General features: G+C 39.7%; 1 protein-coding gene across 5 annotated transcripts in view; it reads right to left on the reverse strand.

Moving 5' to 3' along the window:
• The window catches only part of inpp5b (inositol polyphosphate-5-phosphatase B), a 168,335-nt gene that overhangs the window by 47,632 nt on the left and 95,423 nt on the right, over positions 1–25,280 (reverse strand). For 4 of the 5 annotated variants that reach the window (XM_043717901.1, XM_043717903.1, XM_043717904.1 and 1 more), the window contains 7 exons: positions 25,065–25,152; positions 23,980–24,048; positions 20,213–20,383; positions 19,157–19,258; positions 17,829–17,943; positions 12,465–12,581; positions 972–1,159 (listed from right to left, as the gene is read on the reverse strand). In XM_043717901.1, coding sequence (XP_043573836.1) covers positions 972–1,159; positions 12,465–12,581; positions 17,829–17,943; positions 19,157–19,258; positions 20,213–20,383; positions 23,980–24,048; positions 25,065–25,152 — 850 coding nt within the window. Of the gene's footprint in view, positions 1–971; positions 1,160–12,464; positions 12,582–17,828; positions 17,944–19,156; positions 19,259–20,212; positions 20,384–23,471; positions 23,565–23,979; positions 24,049–25,064; positions 25,153–25,280 lie in introns of those variants that run through there. The other variant, XM_043717906.1, reaches the window with a different exon arrangement.

The raw sequence follows: 25,280 nt of genomic DNA on the forward strand, positions 1-25,280 counted from the left end.
AATCTTAGCAGGACTAATACACTTAATGGTAAGGTCCTAGGGAGTGTTGCTGAACAAAGAGACCTTGGAGTGCAGGTTCATAGCTCCTTGAAAGTGGAGTCGCAGGTTGATAGCATAGTGAAGAAGGCGTTTGGTATGCTTTCCTTTATTGGTCAGAGCATTCAGTACAGGAATTGGGAGGTCATGTTGCGGCTGTACAGGACATTGGTTAGGCCACTGTTGGAATATCACGTGCAATTCTGGTCTCCTTCCTATCGGAAAGATGTTGTGAAACTTGAAAGGGTTCAGAAAACATTTACAAGGATGTTGCCAGGGTTGGAGGATTTGAGCTACAGGGAGAGGCTGAACAGGCTGGGGCTGTTTTCCCTGGAGCGTCGGAGGCTGAGGGGTGACCTTATAGAGGTTTACAAAATTATGAGGGGCACGGATAGGATAAATAGACAAAGTCTTTTCCCTGTGGTCTGGGAGTCCAGAACTGGAGGGCATATGTTTAGGGTGAGACAGGCAAGATATTAAAGAGACCCAAGGGGCAACTTTTTCACGCAGAGAGTTGCATGTGTATGGAATGAGCTGCCAGAGTAAGTGGTGGAGGCTGGTACAATTGCAACATTTAAGAGGCATTTGGATGGGTATATGAATAGGAAGGGTTTGGAGGGATATGGGCCGGGTGCTGGCAGGTGGGACTAGATTGAGTTGGGATATCTGGTCGGCATGGATGGGTTGGACCAAAGGGTCTGTTTCCGTGCTGTACGTTTCTATGACTCTATGACTCTAATCTCCAGCATCTGCAGTGCTCACTTTCGCTGGGCTGATTGTTATGTCAAAGACAGTCATATAAAGCAATGCTTGATAGATAAACAGGCTCCTTGAGAACAATTGCAAAGTATAAGGTATTTCAGGCAGCAGCTGCTTAAAGAACTACATCCTATGCAAAGTTTCAGAAGTATAACCCACCGATACTGGAGACTTACTCATGTTTCAAGATTGTGAGAGAGGTTAGTGGCAGAGTGGATTGAATAAAACGCATTCTGGTACAGATGTCTTTGTAATCTTGATTCCGCCTATCACATTCTTCAGTATGAGCTGCAAGGTGTGAGTTAACGATACACAAGGTGGTGTTATGAAATTGAAACCTTATGCTTACTCCGCCTTTGTTACCCTAGGAGGGAAAAACAGGAAGACAACTTTTATGAGAAAGTTTAAGAAACATTAAACAAAAAATCACACAGGACTTCACTAAAGATCAGAATTGTTGGAGAAATGTGTTAATGGTATATACTGTCATTAATGTCCAAATTTGAGAGATTCAGGGCTATACTGTGAGTTTCTAATAACCAAGTTCCTGGTCAATTTGTGCTTGATCTATCATCTGTTTCACACAAATGGAATGCGACTTTATCCTCTGGATTATTTCCTTATTGGAAACATAACGGATCTGCCATTGTACTCACCATTGAAAGATATCTTTCAGTAATAGAACACGTCTCATCAGTAATAGAACACGTATCTTCTTAGTATTGTGATAATTGTTAATGTCAATCAAACTGCTGTACATCTCGATGACTCTATGACCTCATAAATTGTTCTAAGATGTTAAGTATAGTATCGAACTTTACATTACATTCTTACATTTCCTCTCACTCTTATCTATATGAATCCAATCTTCCTTAGCCTCTACTTCTCTTGTTGTAGAGAGTTAAACTTTTGCCACCATATTTCTTTCTGTTAATCCTGTTTCTCAATCCTTAAATGTCAGTGGATAGTTAAATAGATTATTGTTCACCAAGGTCTCGGAGACTCCATTGGCCTTGAACAGCATGGAAGACTGATGTTCCCATGCAAGTTGACCTCGTTAAAATTACTGTATGTACACAGCTGAGCAAAAAATTTCAATTTACATAATTCGCCTGAACATAAGCAAAAAGGAATCAAAGGATTACTGTCCTCACTGCAGCATTATCAGCTGGCATATCCATCAAGTTTTACAGGGCAAATTTATCAAGCCAGAAGATTCAGAACTAAAAATGGCAGGCCGCAAAATGCTCCACTCCAGCATAATCTGGTAGCATTTCTGAGATCATCATTCCTGCCTGTTCTTTGTCTTTCAATTCACAGTCAGAGTACAATCAAACTTCAATGATCTGCACTTATCCATGAGACTCCGTGTTGATGGTGGGAGGTCAGCTCAGAGCTATTACCTCTTTCATTCTCACTTCTGGCAGAAGTAAGGATCCTTTCCTTCAGATGAAAAGAGCAAAAGTATTCATTATTAAACATACTTTGCTATCCCAATGTCTCAAGGGCATTGATTCAGTGACAAGCTGAGTTGATGTAGACTAGGACACTGAGATTTGATTCTCAGTCTGCGCTGAGGTGCTTCCTATCATTGGCTTGTTATGGAATTGGCACCATAACAAAACTCTCTGCTGTTTCCACTCTTAATCACTACTCACTGTTTTTGTTGGGTGCAGACGCAAGTGAATATTTTCTAAGTAATGACCAGTGTGATGTCTATTTGTAACTGAATAACCATCTGACAATCGCCATCAAACCCAACACATCAGTTGCCAATTTGGGGAGTCCCTGGCCCATCTAGCCATTCCCCAATAAAGTCAGCTTTGAGGGGAGAATGAGGCATATCAGAAGACAAAATTGGTGAGCAATTAATTTATATCAGAGATTGGTAGCACCATTATAGTGGCCACTGAAATCAAGGGGTAACAGGTAGCATGAGCTCTTACAGTTCCAGAGTTAGTGCAGCAACCTCCTTGAGCTGGTTAGTGCTTATGCCTGAAACGTCTGCACCTTGGATGCTGCCTGACCTGCTGTGTTTTTCCAGCACCACACAGTTGATTCTGATCTCCAGCATCTGCAGTCCTCACTTTCTCCTACAACAAATACTGTTAAAAGGTATACCATTTACTCCAAATAACTGAGCACAGCCACTGGAGATTTACATACATATAAATGTGACAAAAAAATAAATAAATGCTGATATCATTATTTGCATATGAGAACATAAGAACTAGGAGCAGAAGTAGGCCATCCAACCCTTCGAGCCTGCTCCACCATTCAATACGATCATGGCTAAACTTTTCGTGGCTTCAGCTCCACTTACCTGTGCTCTCACAGTAACCCTTAATTCCTTTATTTTTCAAAAAAAAACTAACTTAGCTTTAAAAGCATTTACTGAAGTAGCATCAACTACCTCACTGGGCAAGGAATTCCACAGAGAAACAACCCTCTGGGTGAAGTAGTTGCTTCTCAATTCAGTCCTAAATCTGCTCCCCCTAATTTTGAGGCAATGCCCTCTTATCCTAGCTTCACCTGCCAGTGGAAACATCCTCTCCAATTCTATCTTATCCACTCCCTTCATAATTTTATATGTTTCTACAAGATCCCCCTCATTCTTCTGAATTTCAATGAATGAAATCCCAATCTATTCAGTTTCTCCTCATAAGCCAACCCCCTCAACTCCTGAATCAACCTCCTCTGCACCCCCTCCAGTGCCAGTACATCCTTTCTCAAGTAAGGAGACCAAAACTGCACACAGTAGTCCTGGTGTGGCCTCGCCAGCACCTTGTACAGCCGCAACGTAACTTCCTTGCTTTTAAACTGCATTCCTTTAGCAATGAAGGACAAAATTCCATTTGCCGTCCAAATTACTTGTTGTACCTGCATACCAACCTTCTGTGATTCATGCACAAGGACACCAGGTCCCTCCGCATAGCAGCATGCTGCAACTTTTTACCGTTCAAGTGATTATCAAGTAATAATCTTTTTTATTGTTACTCCGACCTAAATGTATGACTCCACATTTATTAATATTGTATTCCATCTGCCAGACCTTTACCCACTCACTCAACGTATCTATGTTCCTCTGCAAAGTTTCTCAGTCCTCTGCACACTTTGCTCTGCCACTCATCTTAGTGTCATCTGCAAACTTCGACACTGTACACGTGGTCCCCAAACTCCAAATCATCGAAATAAATTGTAAATAATTGCGGTCCCACCACTGTTCCTTGAGGCACACCACTAGTCACTGATTCCCAGCCAGAATAGCACTCATTTATCTCCACTCTTTGCTTCCCGTTAGTCAACCAATCCTCTATCCATGCTAATACTCTACCCCTAACTCAATGCATTCTTATCTTATGCAGCAGCATTTTGTACGGTGCCCTGTTCAAGGCCTTTTCAAAATCTATGTCCAATTGAGTTTTCATATTTTATTCTACAACTACTGTACATGAAGGCACAGTACAGTAGACCAATGTAGATCTTCTCATGACCAACATCTGAGGTGCCTGAAATGTCGATTCTCCTGCTCCTTGGATGCTGCCTGACCTGCTGCGCCTTTCCAGCAACACATTTTCAGCTCTGATCTCCAGCATCTGCAGTCCTCACTTTCTCCTAGAAGATTTTAACCTACTGCGAATCCTCTTACAAGGATGCCTTCCTTGAAGAAGCTCTCTTCCTCCCTCAGATGAAATGCATCCAATGATAGTGAAGGAAATAAGAGTGGAAATTGCAGAGGCACTGAACATAGTAAGATGATAAGACAGAGGTGCAGAGGTATGTCTTCCAATCTTCCTTGGATTCACAGATGATGTCAGAGAATTGCAAACATTAGGCCCTTGTTGGGGAAAAGAAAAAGTTTGTGGGCACAGGGGCCCAAGTGGAGATCAGGCATTTTAACAGATGTGTTGTACGTGGACTTCCAAAAGATATTCAATACTGTGCCACCTAACAGACCTGTGAGGGTAGTGTTTCATGCACAAGAACACCCAGTTATATCTTTCCAACCTGAAAAGACCCATTAATCCTGACTTTCTGTCTTCTTTGTGGTAATCTATCTTCAATCCCATGGATGAGTTGGACCAAAGGGTCTGTTTCCATGCTGTACATCTCTATATTCTATGACCACATCCACTGGGTCCCCACTGTCCACCTTGCTCGAAATGTCTGCTTCAAATTCCAAAAGATTTGTCAAGGATGATCTGCCCTTCATGAACCCATGCTGCATCTGTCCAACAGGACAATTTTTGTGAGATGCCTTGCTATTTCTTCCTTGATAATAGACTTAAGCATCTTCTCCACTACAGACGTTAAGCTAACTGGTCTATAATTCCCTATCTTTTGTCTACCTCCCTTTTTAAACAGTGGCATCACATTTGCTGTTTTTCAAATTGCTGAGACTGCTCCAGTATCCAGCGAATTTTGGAAAATTACTGCCAGTGCACCTGCTATTTCTCCTGCCATTTCTTTTAATACCCTGGGATGCATTCCATCAGGGCCAGGAGACTTACCAATCCTTAGCTCCATTAGCTTTCCCAACACTAGTTTTTCCGTAATAATGACTGTTTCCAGGTCCTCACCTACCTTCGCCTCTTTGTCACTTACTGGCATGTTATTAGAGTCCTCCACTGTGAAGACTGACACAAAATACCTGTTCAATGCCACGGCCATTTCATCATATCCCAGAACTAAATGCCCCTTCTCATTCTCAAAAGGACTAACATTTACTTTAGCCACTCTTTGTCATTTCATATACTGATAGAAACGTTTGCTATCTGTCTTTATATTCTGCACTAGTTTTTTTCTCATGTTCTATCTGACTTTTCTTTATAGCTCTTTTTGTGGCTTTCTATTGACCTTCAAAGTTTTCCCAATCTTCTAGTTTCATGCTGTTTTTGGCCACTTCGTATGCTTTCTCTTTCAATTTGATAGCCTCTCTTATTTCCTTAGACACCCATGGCAGATTACCCCTTTTCTTACAGTTCTTCCTTTTCACTGGAATATATTTTGGCCGAGCACTTTGAAAAAATTCTTTGAAAGTCCTCCACTGTTCGTTAACTGTCCCACCATAAAATCTTTGTTTCCAGTCTACTTTAGCCAAGTCATCCCTCATCCTATTGTAGTCCCCCTTGTTCAAGCACAGGACCGTGGTATTGGATTTTATCTTCACATTCTCTTTCTGTATTCTAAATCCAACCATACGGTGATCACTCCTTCCAACAGGATCCCTAACTATAAGGTCATTAATTATTCCTGTCTCATTATACAGGACCAGATCTAGGATAGCTTGCTCCCTTGTCGGTTCCGTTACATACTGTTCAAGAAAACTATCATGGATACGCTCAACAAACTTCCCCTCAAGAATACCCTGACTGAGCTGATTCGACTAATCTACATGTAGATTAAAACTCCCCTATAATAATAGCTGTACTATTTTTACAGGCAATAGTTATTTCTTTTCTATTGCCCGTCCCAATGTGATATTATTATTTGGTGGCTGATAGACTACGCTTATCAATGACTTTTTCTTCTTAGAATTTCTAACTTCCACCCAAATGGATTCAATCTTATTCTCCATAGTACCTCTATCAGCCTCGCACTGAAGTGGTCCTTGAATATCAGCTACACCACTTCCCTTACCTTTCTGTCTGTTCTTCTGAATAGTATGATACCCCTGGATATTTAACTCCCAGTTGTGACCATTCTATAACCATGTCTCAGTAATGACTACTAAATCATATTCATTCACGATGATTTGTGCCGTTAACTCATCAACCTTGCGACAAAAGGAATGAGCATTCAGGTAAAGTGCCTTTATGCTAGCTTTCTTACCGTCATGATTCACAACATCTCTAATATCTCCTGAGTTATCCTTCCTTTTTACTTCTTTCATATTCTGCCTTGAACTTAAACCCTCCTCCATACATGCTAACCTGCTGCTGACTTTTTATTTATCATATTTCCTGTCGCTTTCCTTTTCCCTTCCACCCCCCCCCCCCGACTAAGAGCAGTACTAGCAGAGTTCCAGATTTCAGGCGAGTCCTGGGGATTGTACATGGAAATAGAGAATTTAATCTCAGTTTTAATAGTGTCCAAATCACCCTCTACCATGAAAATCTGGCCCAGGAAGGACAATCATTTAGCTAAATGGATTGTATACCCCTCAGTTAACAAGTAGATATTTATTACTGCCTCACATATATTAAATAAAGGTATAGAACTGCTAGAGTAACAGACAACTGCTGAACCAGGAGTAGCAGAATACTGGAAAATATGATTTTAGGGTTGTTGTGGTTCTGTTCGCCGAGCTGGAAGTTTTTGTTGCAAACGTTTCGTCCCCTGGCTAGGCGACATCATCAGTGCTTGGGAGCCTCCTGCGAAGCGCTTCTTTGATGTTTCCTCCGGTGTTTATAGTGGTCTGTCCACTATAAACACCGGAGGAAACATCAAAGAAGCGCTTCGCATGAGGCTCCCAAGCACTGATGATGTCGCCTAGCCAGGGGACGAAACGTTTGCAACAAAAACTTCCAGCTCGGCGAACAGAACCACAACAACGAGCACCCGAGCTACAAATCTTCGCACAAACTTTGATGATTTTAGGGTGGCCATCATGCGTTTTGAATGACTGAGGATCAAATCACTCACAACCTACACCACACAGTAAGTTAATTTTCTTTCATCATTTCTACACTCCTTTGAAGTTGTATTATTAAATTCAGAGGCAATAGAAAGTAAAATTAGCAAAATTATCACTACAAACTATAAAGCAACTATAAAACAAGCAACAAAAAATTCGAAAGCAAGGACTAAAAATGGATCATATTTCAGCCTTCATTCACTTTAGAGTTTATTATAATAGAGCTATGAACGTCAATGAAACAAATAAATAGTTACACAATAATTATGCTGTACAAAACAGCAAAAAAGTTCTTTTTAAAAATAAAGCTAATTTAAATCAAGTGCAACTTATAAATCTGAGTTATGAGTCAACAAAAAAGGGGAAATTGGAGTCTGTTTTAATTTATACATTTCACATTAATATCACAGGAACAAATACACCCAGCAAGGAATGCTGTATCTAAATGAGAAATCTACCACTCCATGAAACAGCCTGAAATTGTATTAGTGTAGTGTAGCTTTAAACCCAGGCAAGAATTGATTTCCCTGGAGGGCAAGGATCATTACAAGTTGCAATCTGCAAAGCCTGAATGGATTTCTTCAAAATCAATGGGACTAACAACGTGGGCTGCACAGGCAACAGTCTACGGCTGTGGCAATGGCAGCATCTACCCACTGGCCTATCACAGGAATCAAAGCAGTCAGTCAATGTAGTAATGCTGTGAAGTAGCACAGGTAAACGATCCTTTATCTGAAGTTCCAAAATCCAAAAAGCTCCGAAATCCGAAGATTTTTTGTCAAGTTGTTTTTCTCATTAACAAGGTTGTTTGGTGTGCAAACAGTTAACCCAAGTCGACACCCATTCGAAGTGTGTCACTCAGATGCGATGTCGGGGGGGGGGGCGTGGCCCAGCCATGGCAGACCTGGATTCTCTCTCAAGACCTGTTTCACTTTGTGAGTCATGCTCTTCCGGTAAGGCTGTTAAAAATTTCACCATCAAACTGTCACTTATTCTGAAATTCGAAAAATTCCGAATTCTGAAAAACAGCTGGTCCTGACGATTTCGGATAAAGGATCACCTGTATTATACAAGTAGTTAGCCTAATTAATGTAACTTTGTTCAATCTGTGGCATTTCTTATTTCCAGCCACACTTAAGAAATCCCTGAATAACAGACACCCTGAAGCATACCCACTATCAACATTCCTTTAGTTTGAGCAAGGGAAAGCGGAGTGGAATGATTCATCTGCAGAGGACCCATTCACTGTTGTTTGTCATTTATAAAAACAATTTGGATGGGAATATCGGAGGCATGGTTAATAAGTTTGCAGAGAACACCAAAACTGGACAGTGAAGAAGGTTATCTAAGACTACAAAGAGACATTGATCAACTGCGTCAATGGGCTGAGGAGTGGCAGATAGAGTTTAATTTAGATAAATGTGAGATGTTACATTTCGGTAAGATAAACCAGTTAATGGTAGGGCCCTGGGGAGGGTTGTCGAATACAGAAATTTAAGGGCTCAGGTACACTATTCCTTGAAAGTGGTGTCACGGGTAGACAGGGTGGTGAAGAAGACATTTGGCACACTTGTCTTCATTGATCAGAGCATTAAGTATCAGAGGTGGGATATCATGTTGCAGCTGTAAGGCACTGGTGAGGCCACTTTTCGAATAATGTGTATACTTCTGGTCACCCTGCTTTAAGAAGGATGTTATTAAAATGGATCTGGCGCAGAAAAGATTTACAAGGATGTTACCACGACTGAAGGGTTGGAGTTATAAGAGGCTGGAGAGGCTGGAACTTTGTTCTCTGTAGCATAGAAAGTTGAGGGATGACCCTTATTGAGAGACATCGATAAGGTGAATAGCCAAGGTCTTCTCATTAGGGTAACAGAGTCCAAAACTAGAGGGTACTGGTTTAAGGTGAGAGGAGAAAGATTTAAAAGGGACTTGTATACACAGGGTGTTGCGTATATGGAATGAACTTGCCAGAGGAAGTGGTAGAGGTTGGTACAATTACATTTAAAAGCCATTTGGACAGGAACACGAATAGAAAATGGGCCTAAAGCAAGCAAATGGGACTAGTTTAGTTTGGGAAACCTGGTTGGCATGAGCGAGTTGGACTGAAGGGTCTGTTTCAGTGCTACATGACTCTATGGCTGGAAAGAAATGGTAGAGACCATTATGTCCATTGTTCCCCTTGTTTTTTGGCTTCCCTGGGAGGGTCTATTCAGCCCCATGTCTTTAATAATGTCAGGTTTCTCCCTGAATGAGGTGGGAGGAGTATTCCTGACCTCCTATCTCTTTTATTACCCATTCCTAACCAGTCACCCAAGACAGATGGGCAGCTCGTGGTCAATGTGGTTTGACATCCTGTATCTGTGTGCAGAATTAGATTCTTCATTCATCAATGTACTCATAACAACTGAGACATCCATCAACTGGTGAGAAGATTCCAATGCTATACAGCTTCAGGGGAAGGGCAGGTAAACTAGTCTTGACATTATACATAATCTATTCTGCAAAGGAGCGTCTTCGCTAATATTAATGTAAATCATTCAATTGATATTCTAAATGAGTACACAAAGCAATATAAGCTTCTAATTAAAACTAAAAATGCATATTAATATATTATCCAATTAAAGGTACATTTGAAATTTCAAACATTTTTTTCTGCATCAGTTCATTTGCAGTTCTGCTGTGAAATAAAAAAAATACCAGATTGACAGATAAATTATTAGCCATGTTATACTGCATCATGAGACTGTGAAGCAGGTATGGCATTTTCCTGTACCAGCCACAAATAAACCTGCCTTCTACATCTGAAAGGCAGTGGACAGCCTGTTTCTCACTGCCACCTGCTGGCAGGAAGAGTTACAGGTTCTACTCCTGCAAGCAAATACTTTTCACTGAGTGTCCTGCAGTTTCTAAAAGACTGTTATCACCATTATTTTTTATCTTCATACAACAATGCCTGTAAAGTTAAAGTAAATAAGTGGAACTTCCTGTTATATGTCTCTAAATATTACATTGGCACGATAACTGAACTGCAATGTTGTTACAGCACGATGAATAAAGCACTACTTATAACCATGTCCACCTGAGCAGGGCAACAAATATGTACCCTGCTTTTGTTAACTGGTCCTATTGTGCTAAAATATACTTCCGCTTTACATTTCCGAGGAATAGTAAGAACAGGAAGTTTCATAATTGTTAAGGCCCAGAGTACTTTTCGTTTTAAAAAGAAACCCCAAAGAACTCCAGATGCTGGAAACCAGAAACAGTAACAGAAATTGCTGAGAAAACTCAGCAGGTCTGGCAACATCTACGGAGAGAAAGCAGATTCAGTGTTTCAGGTCCTGTGAGTCTTCAGAACTGAAAAACTCCAGTTCCGAAGGGTCATTAGACCCGAAACTCTGCTCTCTCTCTCTCCACTGATGCTGCCAGGCCTGCTGAGTTTTCCCTGCAATTTCTGTGTTTATTTCTTAACTTGCATTATTTTCTCTACATGACTGTCTGTAACTTGACTAGTCTCAACACTCCCAATAGTGAACAGTTAAAATATATTCAGCACTTATAGGCCTTGATACAGAGAAACACAACTAGAGGTAACACAGTGTATCCCTTGACACAAGAATAGGCTCTACTTGAGTGAAATTATATGTAAGATGCACAATTGGACATTGCTATAATGGTGATACTCTAGTTTCTTAAAAATAATCATGTTCATTATGAAATTATATTTTTCCTCTGACAACTTATTTTCAGACTTCTCTCCTGTAGAACTGCCCTGCCCATGGAAACAAATCTTTTCAAAACTCACTACCATGGAAACAAGCTAAAAACTGGTCTCAAGCTTCGGGTCAAGATTATAGGATCAAGAGAAGGCTGTTCACTCTTCTAACCTGTTAATCAGTTGGTGGTTAATTTGAATATCAATCTCAATTATGTTCCATATCCCTTGAACAAAGATCTATTGATCTCAACTCTGAAAATCTCAATTCTTCTTCAGCCGCATACATCCACCTACCAGAGTTCTGGATTTCCACAAGTCTCTCTGAGAAAAAGTGTTTCTTGATATCTCACCTCAATGATTCGCAATTATTCCCCACTGCTCATAGTTCTTCTACAAGAGGAAATAGTTTATCTGTATCTGCTCTCTTCAATTCTTTCATTATTGTAAAGACCTTGATTAGTGGTGCATCTTAGCCTTCTGAACTCAAAGGAATCATAGAATCCCTACAGTGCGGAAAGAGGCTATTTGGCCCATTGTGTCTACACCGACACTCCGAAGAGCATCCCACCCAGACCCAGCTCCCACCCTATCCCTGTAACCCCACGTAACATCATGTTAACAAAAATGATTATGAGAACAGATTGCCAAAAATTAAGTCCAGGTATCATTCTAGCAAATTTGTGCTGTATCCTCCTCAAAGTCAATATATCTTTTTTGATATTTGGAGCCCAAAACTAAAAACATTTCCAGGGAAGTATATGCTTGCACTGGAGGTGTTAGAGTGAAGGTTCAAGGATGAGTGGTTATCCTATGAAGAAAGGATGAGTAAATTGTGCCTGTGTACTCTTTGGAATATAGAAGAATGAGAGGTAATTTCATTAAAACATACAGGATTATGAATGGGTTAAAGGTCAACTTAAAAGTTGTTTTCCCAGCTGGGAAATGTCAAACACAGCATCTTGGTCAAGGGGACTAAGACAAGGAAAAACAAGCTCAAATTTTGAGGATTGTGAATGTTTGTAATTCTCTATCTCAGGTATTATTGATGCTTCGTCGTTGTATACATTTAAGAATAAAAGAAAAGACCTCCATTTTCACTTTTCTCGGGTCTGACCAAAGTTCTGTATAACTGAATACAGTACCCCATTGTATACTAATTACCTTTAACAAAGGTCTGACATCTACAATTTTGGCAAATTGTGTTTTACATGAAGAATTGTTACCCTCACAATCTACTTGAGTTCTGAGAAATTGTACCACTCATTCACCGAAAAGACAATAAACTGTCCTAGCATTTTTTTCAGTCTTCCTTACCATTCTTCCCATGATGCCTGTTCCCACTGTCTCCACTTCTACTTCAGTTACATAGGCAGCATGTTCTTTCTTCACAAGCAACATGAGCATCATTCCAACCAACCGGACAAGCTTGATCTGAAATTAAAATTCTCTTTTACAGGGGTTTCAAATGTAGACATTTATGATGCTGAGCATAAGGACAAGGTAAAACACAGCAGGGCGTATGGCTACTATTTAACTGCTTCACCAGAACGCAGGCCTTTATATGTCATATTTGTCAAACCTAGAGTTTAATTAAATCCCTTTTAGCTGTTCTCAGCAATGCTTGTGTCACGAGGCCGCAGGAGTAGAAACTAACTCCATTATATTTCACGATTGTAATTATTACTGCTGCAAGTGCGCCTAAGGACAGTAAAGAACTAGGTAGGGATTGGGCTGAATAAGGGTTCCACTGTTTATTTTATATCAATATAGTGTAGTGCAGATTTTTTTTAACATGTAATCTGAAGCCCTGGACTATTAGAAAAAGAAGACGCATTCATAATGTTTCACAACTACCAGTTTGCTCAAACTGTTCTGCCAACAGTTAAGTATCTTTTGAAGTGTAGTCGCTGCTCTTAAGATAATATAGGAAACATGGTCAATAAGTGCTCAGCAAAATTCCACAAATGTTTTTATTACCAGATAACCTGTTTTATTAATGCTAATTCATAAAAGTCATAGAATCCTTCAGTGTAGAAACAGACCATTTGGCCTATGAAGTCCACACCGACCCTCTGAAGAGTAACCCAACCAGGCCCATTCCCTGACCCTATTATTCTACATTTACCCCTGACTAATGCACCTCATCCACACATCCCTGAATACTATGGATAATTTAGCATGACCAATTCACGAACCGACACATCTTTGGATTGTGGGAGGAAACCGGAGCACCCGGAGGAAGCCCACACAGACACGGGGAGAATGTGCAAACTCCACACAGACATTCGCCCGAGGATGGAACTGAACCCGGGTCCCTGGCGCTGTGAAGCAGCAATGCTAACCACGAGGCCACCCAAAAATAAGGGCTCACCTGGGGTTAAGTATTGGGGAATACACCAGGGATAAATCCCATTCTCCAAAATAGAGCCATTGGATTGTGTTACATCCATCCAAGCAGGATGATGAAAAATGGCATTTCTAATACTGTTTCTTTGGTATAGCACTGGAACATCAGTTTTGACTCTTGTGCCCAAGCCCTGGAGGGTAGCTTAAACCCTGAACTGCATAATTTAGACACATCAACTGAACAACAGCTGACACAACAATTATAGAGAAAATAAATTAAAATTTGGCCATGAATGTTTGAAAACTTGCATCCAGTTTAAAATACATGGAATTCAATGAAAACTGGCTAAGTGACTATCGGATTATTATAAAAACTCAGGATGATTCAATAATACCCTGGAAGAAGGAAACTTACCATTCTTACCATCTGACTCCGGTTCCACATCAACATGGTTGACTAAAAATTACCCTTCAAAGTAGTTTAGCAAGCCCTTACTGAAGAAGTGTCATACTGAACTTAGAACATAGAACAATACAGCACAGAACAGGCCCTTCGGCCCACGATGTTGTGCTGAACATTTGTCCGAGCTTAAGCACCCATCCATGTACCTATCCAATTGCCGCTTAAAGGTCACCAAAGATTCTGACTCTACCACTCCCACAGGCAGCGCATTCCATGCCCCCACCACTCTCTGGGTAAAGAACCACCCCTGACATCTCCCCTACACCTTCCACCCTTCACCTTAAATTTATGTCCCCTTGTAACACTCTGTTGTACCCGGGGAAAAAGTACAACAGAGTGTTACAAGGGGACATAAATTTAAGCTGAAGGGTGGAAGGTATAGGGGAGACTTCAGGGGTGGGTTCTTTACCCAGAGAGTGGTGGGGGCATGGAATGCGCTGCCCGTGGGAGTAGTAGAGTCGGAATCATTGGCGACCTTTAAGCGGCAATTGGATAGGTACATGGATGGGTACTTAATCTAGGCTACCGTTAACCCTGTATTCTGCATTCTTATTTGTTTTTCCAAAATGGACAACCTCACACTTGGCAGGGTTGAACTCCATCTGCCACTCCTCAGCCCAGCTCTGCATCATATCTAAGTCCCTTTGCAGCCGACAACAGCCCTCCTCACTATCCACAACTCCACCAATCTTTGTATCATCTGCAAATTTACTGACCCATCCTTCGACTCCCTCATCCAAACTTGAAATGCTAAATCTGTTTCCCTCTCTACAAATGCTGTCAGACCTGTTGGTTTTCTTCGGCTTTCTTTGTGTTTGTTAGCAGAGGAACACCACATCTTCACAACTGCACCCCCATTAACACTCCCCAGCTACAGGATTCTGATCAGGGAAATATGTTAAAAATCAGTTATTTCCTTTCAGGTTGTCATGGCAAAAGCTTCAGACCCTATCAGTTTTCCTTCAAAGTTGAAACAAAATGCTTGCACTTCCCAAGTCCTCAAATTGTATATCAGACTTAAAATTGAGGTAACCAAGTACAGTTCTCTATTGTTTCAGGCATTTCATTACCATCAGCATATGGCTGATGTTATAAAAATATTGGAGCTTAAATTGTGATAAAGTAATCAAGACTTTTAGGAAGAGATGGAGTGCTGGCTCAACCATATGAAGCAAAGAATATTGAAACCAATTCTCTATTACCAAATACAAAACAAAACAATAGTAACATTAGGGCACTATATTAGGAGGGTTAAAAGCCTTTGGCAAACAGGATTAGGGAAAATCCCAAGATGTTTTATACATACATAAAGAATAAGAAAAGGTAGGTCCACTCAAGGACAAAGGAAGGAATTTATACGTGGAGTCAAAGGAAGTGGGTCAAAGGATATTCACAAAGGAGAAGGACTGCAGGAGGGGTATGTTGATATTATTGGGCATGTCAATATAAAAAAAAGGTGTCAGGTGTTTTAAAATGATTAAGGTAAACAAGTCCTGAGGATATAATGGGATCTCTAAGATCTGAGAATGCTGAGGCAGATAAGTGAGAAAATTGTTGGGGCCTTGTATGAAATCTTTAATCACAGATCATAGAAATCATCTTGTATCCTCTTTAGTCACAGGAGAGGTCCCAGATAACTGGAGAAGAGCCAATGTTGTTCTTTTTTTTAATGAAGGGCAACAGGCATAATCCAGGAAATCACAGGCTGGTGACCCTTCTGTCAATGTTAGGGAAATTATTGAGAAGATTCTCAGGGATAAGAATTACTCAGATTTGGAAAAATATGGACTTATTAATGACAGGCAACATGGCTTTCTGTCAGAAAGATAGTGTCTCATAACCTTGGTTGAGTTTTTTGTGGAAGTGACAAAGATGATTGATAAGGGCAGGACATAAATGCTGTCTATATGGACTTCAGCAAGGCCTCTGACAAGATCCCTCATGGCAGGCGAATACAAGAGGTGAAGTCACATGGGATTTGCGATGAACTGGTAAGATGGATATAGAACTGGCTTAGTCATAGAAGAAAGAGTAGCGGTGGAAGGGTACTTTTCTGACAGGAGATCTATGAATAGTGGTGTTGTGCAGGGATCAGTGCTGGGTCCCCTATTGTTTGTAATATATATAAATGATCTGGAGGAGAATGTGAGGCGGTCTGATTCGTAAGTTTGCAAATGACACAAAGGTTGGAGCTGCAGATAGTGAAGAGGATTGACAGAGAATACAACAGGATATAGAAAGGTTGGAAACTTGGGTGGAGAAATTGCAGATGCAGTTTAATCTGGACAAATGCAAGGTGATGCATTTTGGAAGACCTAATGACAGGAGGGAAGTGTACTGTAAATGGCAGAACCCTTAGTAGCATCAACAAAGAGAGGGATGCAGGCAAACAGGTCCACATTTTCCTGGAAGTGGCAACACAAGTGGATAAGTTGGTCAAGAAGCATATGGCATGTTTGCCTTCACCGTTCGAGATATAAATATGGGCAAGTCATATTGCAGCTGTATAGAACTTTAGTTGGGCCACTTTTGGAATATAATGCAGAGTTCTGGTTAACACACTATAAGAAGGATGTGGTGACCTTAGAGAAGGTACAGAAATGGTTAACAGGATGTTGCCTGATTTGGAAGGTATTAGCTATGAGGAGAAATTGGACAAGCTTGCTTTGTTTTCACTTCAATGTCAAAGGATGAAAGTGACCTGATACAAGTTTACAAAATCATGAGAAGCATGGATAGACTGCCAAGTTGGAGTCTTTTTCCCAGGATAGAAATGTCCTAGCTACTATCAGTTCTGAGGAAGGGTCACCGGACCAAAACGTTAACTCTGATTTCACAGATGCTGCCAGACCTGTCGAGCCTTTCCAACAACTTCTGTTTTTATTTCTGATTTACAGCATCCGCAGTTGTTTCGGTCTTTATTAATAAACAACAATTACGAGGAGAAATAGGTTTATGGTAAAAGAGGGTAGGTTTAAAAGAGATATGAGAAACAATTTTTTTTGTACAGAGGGCACTAAGTGCCTGAAATGCACTGCAGAGGAAAACGCAATCCAATAGTACAAGACTTCTTGAAAGAAAATGAATAGGTAGGGAATAGAGAGATACGGACTGCATACAAGCAAAAGGCTTTTGGTTTAGAAAAGCATCATGTGTCACCAGCACAGTCTTGGTGGGCTGAAGGGCCTTCTCCTGTGTTGTACTGATCTTTGCTCTTATAACAAGGAGGCTGTGATGTAAATACTCTTACCCTGTAACAAGTGCAGTACCATTGTAGCAAAAAAAAATACAGGAAAGAATTTAAAGATGGGAATAAGGCACAAGCATAGGCGGACTCAGTAGCTCTAACATCATGATTTGGGGAAAGACATACTATACATTAGATTTAAGGCAATCTTATCCTCCTGCACACACATTTAATTTTGTTTCTTATTTCCTGAAGCTGCACTTAATTCAATATTGTTTGCAGCCTTCCAGTGCATTTTTCACTGGTGAGCCTTGACAAAATGACCAGGATTTTCCACGTCACAATGGTCAGACGATCATGGTTGGGGAAAAGCAATTTCTCAAAGTGTGCTTTTGGCAAGCCACAGAAGCAGTAAAATATATGCGAGCTGTCTGACCAAGGGGCCATTATCACCAGATCAAATCCTGTTCTCACCCAAGATCCGCTTATTTTGCTGTTGGACTGGGAGTAAGAAGTCTTTAATAATTTTGTTTCTCAATCCTGGTTCACAGTTTAATTCTGCTGTCTCAAAATTGCCCTGGGTGACACCAACTAACTGAAAAGAATTCAAGATCAAACCTATACAATTTAATGCTGGTTAGATCACTTTAAGAGGGATGCAACAAAAATGCAATATACTTACCTTTGCATATGCAGCTGAAGGATGAAGACTTTCAGAAACAGCTATGAACCACTCCTCCTCCCTTGGTGTCTCATTAAAAAGGAATGTTTCTTTACTGAGGTCAATTTCCTGAAAACTTTTAAAAGCAAATAAATTTTGATTAGCCTGCTCTTAATCAGAAGTACGTCTGGAAATACAATTCAGACACAATTATTTGAAATGGATTTGGATCGTAAACTATTAACAAGGCTTCAATTTTCATGAGCTTATAATTCTTCAATTATAGCTGAGATGCAAATATCATTATGAGTTCACATGTTCTGGGCTTGCTACATTTGAGTTTTTAAAGTGATGCCGATAATGCTTGTAAAACAGCACTGTGCATGGAAGTAGCATTCATACAACAGTACACGGCAAATTGGCATACTTCAGAGAGTTGCAGGTGCTGAGTCAATTGATTATATTCAAGACTGACAACGTTTCTGGATACCAAGGGAATCAAGGGATATTGGGAAAGTGTTTGAAGTGTAGCTAATCAGCAACGATCTTAATGAATGTTGGGATTGGCCCAAGGGGCCAACTGTTCCCACAACTATTTTTAGTGTTCTTAAAAACTGTTCATGTTAGTGCAAAGTTTTGGAGTTGAGGTGATTCACAGCTTTCAGCAACAAGACAATATCAACTATCAATATTGCATTATTTTGAGTTGCTTGAACAGAATTCACTCTTTTAAAAAAAAAGTTATTTTTGACTCATAGTACACAGGAAGTCATTCAGCTACCACATGTGTGCGTTCTCTACAAGAGCCACTTCCCTGTTTTCTTCTCTATATAATCCAGTAAAAACCTATCCTTTTTAAATATATAACGAATTCGCAAGAGGCTCTTGTGGCACAGTGGTAGTGTCCCTGTCTCTGAGCCAGGAGAATTGTGCTCACATTCTCCAAACGTGAGAGACAACATGTCTGAACTAGTTGATTAAAGATATTTATAACTAGTTCACTTTTGTTTCCACCACCCCTTCAGGGAGTGCACTCCAGTTCTTCATGCAAGCAAAAGGAAATGCTTCTCTTGCAGTGCCTGTTTAGCAACTAGTTCTGTGCACATTGATTCTAAGTCAATGTTTCTAGTATATGTATTAAAATTCAGCAGGCAAAAATTCTTCATCCACCGTCTTTCCAAGTCTGGACAATTTAGACTAGTTTGGAGCAGTGTGTCATTTACACTTCAATAATGGTATTTTGTTTATATACTGAATGATTTAAAAATAAGGAGAAGTGACTCCAAGTTCTCACATTTATTACTAAACATAGTATGAACAAACATTGAGTTGTGTTGTCAGAGACGTACCCAACACAGTAGATATCAGGTGGTTCAGAATCAGAGCTCAGCCAAGGCCTCAGATCCTCCTTAGGAGACTTGCCATTCACATTGTACGTCCCTGCAAAAATCCTACATGACATAAAATACTGTTTTTCAATATGAAATGCAGAATTAGAGCAATGCAAAAGGTGCAGACATAATTTCTAGTCTATTTTATTGTTGCATAATTCATTTGTTGGTTGGGCAAAATGATGCCAATTCCCCAAACGGAAGGAAATCAGTTGTAAGTAATGTAACTTACAGCTTGTCATTGTCAACACACAAGACATATACCTTACTCTATAATTAGTCTTAAATGCATACATTTTTAAAAATGCACACCTAATGCATGAGGTACACTATGGTAGACCTATTTTGGAAGGCTCCAGCTTAAGCAGTACATGGCTTGTCCCTGCTTTTTCCTTGAGCTTGCTTAGTGGAATGAGTGGCATATGTCGGAAACTCAATGAATCTGGTTGTGTACATCGAGAGCTCACATAAGTAACAGTAATGATATCTCAGCTTCAAGGTCAAAACCAAGTGAAGGTGCAGATAAATTGAAGAAAACAGTGATCTTCTAGTTTCCTCATCAGTTTCAATTTTTTATAAACTGACTGACATTTGATAAGCACATAAATACTGGATGAGCTACAGCTGGTGCTGTGGACTTAAGATGCATACAGTTTAGGGGGGATTAAAAAAGATGCTTCATTTGAAAAAGCTGCCCTTGAGTGATCGACAAGCTGATTTTCTAACTGTTGCTTGATAATGCAAGTGTTTGGAAATAGACTGACCCACTATAGGGATGAGGAGTAATGATCCCCACAACTAGGACAAGTGATTGGCATGAGAAGATTGGAAAGGGACTGCGCTCATAGCGAGGGCTGGAAACCCCAAGACAGAGAATGGTTGAGGTGAAGATTGCAGATTTGCATCTGTTTGGTGCTGTAGGGTATTTACAATCAAATTTAAAGAGCTTATGCTGTGCTCCTATTTCTCGAGATAAAACTGGTTCCAACAATATAGTTGTGCATTTAAACTAACCTGTAGTTTCTGATGTAAGTGTATTTCTCTTCTTGCTTCAGCAACTCTGATTTGATCAGATTGTCCCGCAGGCCAAATTGTGGCATCGTGAGGATTTGGGCTTTGCTTGTTGGCAAGATGTCAGCTTTGCGGATCTTGTCATCAGTTATGTCAGGTTTCATTTTCTCAGGCCTTGAAACACAAATAAAATACTTTTGCCCTCTTATGTACATCAAGGCACGGCAAATTAACATTGAAGTGCAATGATGAATCTACACAGAGCCTATGAAACCACAGTTGGAATTCTTGTACCATTCCAGACTCCACACTATTGGAACTAAGTTGTGATAAGAGAGAAAATACAGCATATAAAGATGTTCTGTGATATGGGGAAATACAGATTTAACAAAATATTTGAAAGATTGAGGCTTTTAACTTGAACAGCGGAAATGAGGGGCTGGCACAGAGTAGGTACAAATGGGCTATTCTCAGTCATGGAACAAGGTTATGAAATTTAATTGCAACAGATTACAGCTGGGGACTGAAGAATTATTTTGCATACACAACATTGTGAGATGGTGAAATGAATGCTAAATCAAGGTGGGAAAGTTTCCTAAAAGAAAAAAGGGAACAAAGGGACATAGAAGCACAAGAGGCTCATGGAATTATTAATACGGAACAGAAACATCACCACAGCCTGGCTGGCCTGCTTGCATATTGGAATTCCATTTAATCTCCTCTAGCAATAGCAATGGATAAACATATGGATGATAATGGAATAGTCTCGGTTAGATGGGCTCTAGATTGTTGCGCCAATCTGTAAAACCATCGAGAGCCGAAGAGCCTGTACTGTGCTGTACTGTTCTATGTCCTATACATCTCTTGCCTCTCATGAGTTCATTCCTGATGATCACATGATGGCTGTGACTGAGATATGGGAAAAGAGGCAATGACAACTTTCCTATAATTGGAGAAAAGCCCTTCTCAAACTGCTGTGTTAGTGTAGCACTCATCTGGGAATCACATCTTCATCCGTCTCCTTACACCTTAGACAACTTTCCATCTTATTCCACTCTTCACAACTTGCATTTAAAATACTTGCTTCATCTTGCCAATGCAAATACTCCAAATTCCTCCAAGATGCTTTGTCTCCACTGCCTCTGTACTGCATGACTTTGTGTTGTCTGTGATTTCAAGCCATCATCTTAATTCTCTGGTTCTCACTCTAACTTTAGCACTCTTCTTTCCTCCCTAAACCGCTCCTTTTATATAAAAGTCTCCCATCCCTTCAAACTCATCACCTCACACCTCATTACCCTTACCATAAATACTGCTATAATTAACTTTCTGATCGTTCATTGGATCACCTTCCACTCAATTTCCCCTGCCCAGCCCATTTCTTTTCTGTGTCCCACCCTGGAAATATCAGTCAGAAAGTTTTTCTTTCAAGTAAACCTCTACATAGGAAGAAATGGTTTTTGCCCTGAGGTGAGTGAGTGAGTAACTGCTTTGAATTATTTAGAGGGATAAATATTTTGACTTCAATATTAGTGATTACTATGTTAACCAGTTATTGCATACTCACTGGATATGCCTTGCTTTGACAATAAACCAATGATTACATTAGAGAACTGGTTGACAGACCTTTTTATTCAAAACTTGAGATAGAAAATGGATTTAATTGGCCAAAATGGACATGTAGAAACAATAATTTTATCTTGTGATGTGTGAAGTAGTGGGCGAATGCAACAGAGCATTCCTCTAGCCTTAGTCATAACAACATGCCTTGCTAAACTCCCATATTCTACCCTCTGCAAACTTGATACACAAATTTTTACTGCTCGGACCCTGCATACTCACCACTCTTGTGTTTGCCAACTACATGGAAGTGTTGCTTAAATATGAACCAGTTACAGAATTAATTTTGATGTTTTCAAATCACTTCAAGGCCTCACCCCTCTATGTGCCTGGAACCTCCTTCCTCCTGAACCTCCAATCTGTGAACTTTGCAAATTCCAACCTACTGCGCATTTTCATTTTTAATCACTGTTCACAGACATGCCTAGACCCTAAGCTCTGGAATGGCCTCTTGTCTTACTGTCTCCTTTTTCCTCATTTAAGACACTTCATAAAACCTGACCACTTTTGATCATCGAACCTAATATTTCCTTGCATGACTCAATTTTGTTGAATCATGTACTTTGAATCATCTGGGGTTGTTTTATTAGGTGCTGTATAAATGAAATTCTTCTTGTCAAAAGCAAGTAAATGGGACTGGTAAAAATTAAGGTAAGACCATGATTCAGACCTTAGTCTTGTAATAATACTAGTAATTGAACCGCAGAATATATGAAAGACCATCTTATTCGTATAATAACTTGGTAACTTTCTCCAAGGTCACGTCAAAGCGAAAGGCAATTGAAGGATAATTTGAATACATTACTTGTTAAAAGTAATGTGTCAGTGAATGCAGTAACTGATGTAACAGGCTTTCAGGAACACTCATAGACCTCACTGTAGACAACTTTAAAGGTCCATCATGCCACTTTGGTAGAGGGAAGGAATTGCAGTTATGTGCCTTTCACAATCTCACAAAGTCATTACAGCTAATTAAGTACTTTTGAAATCTCACCCATGTCGCAACAAAGAAAAATGCACCAGCCAATCTAAGGACAGAAAATCCCACAAACAGTAATAAGATAATCACCATGTAAAGCTGCTTGTTGAGTAATAAACTGTCTAGAGAAGTATCATTTGGTTTCAAAAACCTGCTCCTTTCAAATAACAAAAATAGTCTATTCAAACTGTAGGATATACCCAACCTATTTGTCATAGGTGAAAGCTCTACAAATATTTTCATTTGCCAAATGCAAGTCAATCCCTGAATATTCAGTCATTTCTACACTTCAGTGACTCAATAGCCCAGTAGGCGCCTATGCTGAAATCCAAGCAAATAATTGATTTAAAGCACTCATAATGGATACCTATCGGGTTCATTTTTAAAACACAGGTTAAAAACTACTGTGAAAACATTGCAAGCTGTCTTCATTATGAAAAGAAAGCAAAAGATTATCAGGCCATTTCCTGTAGTGTGTGGGGCACAGTACTAAAAGTGAAAATCAGTTAAATTAGTATTGTCAATACACATTTCACGATACACTAATCATTTGAATAACATGTTGCACATTTCTGCCACACGTACATATATAAGTTGCAGATAAATTTTAATGAAACAAGCTTTGATGTGCAATCTTTCAGTAAAATGATGTTAAACATTTACCTGTTGTTACCAGTTAGAATTCCCTGACAAAATCTTCTACAAGAAATGCCTTCTTTAATATTCCCCTAAAGAATATTTGCCTCTGCAAAGGCTGAGAACTGAGCTATTTCAAAATGGGAAGCCCCGCCTTGTCTGGAATATCTTCATCAGCATTGCCAGTGCAGAGTAGGTTATAGAACAGGACAGCTTTGCAATATTTAAATTGACACAGCAGATGTGACCAAAAGAGAGTTGCAATGCAGGTTTTTGTATGTTGTTTTTAACTTCTGCCATACATGGCAAGGTGACACCCTCAACTGTCATCCTTCCTTGCACAATTTTTACAAAAAATAAACAGGAAGAAAAAGTACTAAATGGAGAAAAAAACACCTCACTGCAATTACAATATGTCAAGTAAACAAATCAGATCAGTATTTCAGAACAAGTTAAAAATTAAACTTTCAAGAGAAAGCAACATAAATATCTTAATCATATTCAAACCCACAGACTCTTATTTGTTCTTACATACTTTGTTGCAGGAGGATGTGCAGAGCAACTAGTGGAGGCATCAGAGCATGTTTCTAGGTCAGAGGAATATCTATGAAGAGCAGTAAAATGCAATTAAAATAATGCATTTGCTTAATGTTACAGCTCACACTTTACAAAATACGGAATACTGTACAATGCTGATCATAATTGTATTAAATTAATTATTTTGTTTACAGGTTAACCATGGCATTATCCAATTTGGTTACCATTAAAACATATAAAGTATCAATATGCCAATACCCTAACAAGCTAACCTCTGGACATAGATATTCAAAAAATCTGCCCTCTTACCAAAGAGAAAGAGAGAGAGAGACAGAAAAAGAGAGAAAATGAGAGACAGAAAGAGAGAGAGAGAGAGAGATGATGAATGGTCCTTTCCATCCTGCTGCCCTTAGCATAGAGTCATAGAAATGTACAGCATGGAAACTTTGGTCCAATGCCGACCAGATATCCCATCCTAATCTAGTTCCATTTGCCACCACTTGGTCCATATCCCTCTCAATCCTTCCTATTCATATACCCATCCAGATGCCTTTTAAATGCTGTAATTGTACCAGCCTCCAGCACTTTATGTATTTTAACACACTGCAGCTCAAAAAATGAAAGGGCTGTTATCAGGGTCAATTTCCTGAACTTAAGAGATTTTCTGTGCCATTAAGTCACAAATATAGTATTTCCCTATTTACGAATGTCTGACAAATGCAAACTCATATAGGGGTATAATGTTAAAGATCTGTTACTAATGTTAAAGGTCTATAATTATAGCCAAACACTTTATATTGCCCTGCATTGTGTTCTGACTAGTGTACAAAATTGACTTGCATATTACTTCAAGAATAGAACCTGTTCACAACTTGGGGACTGCCCGTACTCTATCTTGCTGCTTCAAGAAGCAACAGTGCCTTGCACAGCTCAACAACTTGCATTAGTTAACTTTCAAGTTTCAAAACACTCCTGGTTTTTCAGAAATAGCAATCCAACTTCTATTTGAGAGTATAATATGCATGCTCTCTTCCACAATTATACTAATTCAATAATCATAGTGTACAGTATCACATATCTTACTTTTCTGCAGTTGAGTCACAGCCATCTTCATACATGCAACTGTCCCTTTCTTTACCGCCATGTTTGATTGCTAGCAGATCAGAATCGCCTGGAATCAAACATAAAATGCATGGTCACATAAAAAAAAGCAAATAGAATGGTTCAGTAAGTTGTGACTGACTGAGCTAGCCGAGTCCTAAGTAAATGGTTGCTGAACTAAATTTGCAGCAGGTATTC

Source organism: Chiloscyllium plagiosum, chromosome 27, assembly GCF_004010195.1.
Source record: "Chiloscyllium plagiosum isolate BGI_BamShark_2017 chromosome 27, ASM401019v2, whole genome shotgun sequence".
Classification (NCBI taxonomy): domain Eukaryota; kingdom Metazoa; phylum Chordata; class Chondrichthyes; order Orectolobiformes; family Hemiscylliidae; genus Chiloscyllium; species Chiloscyllium plagiosum.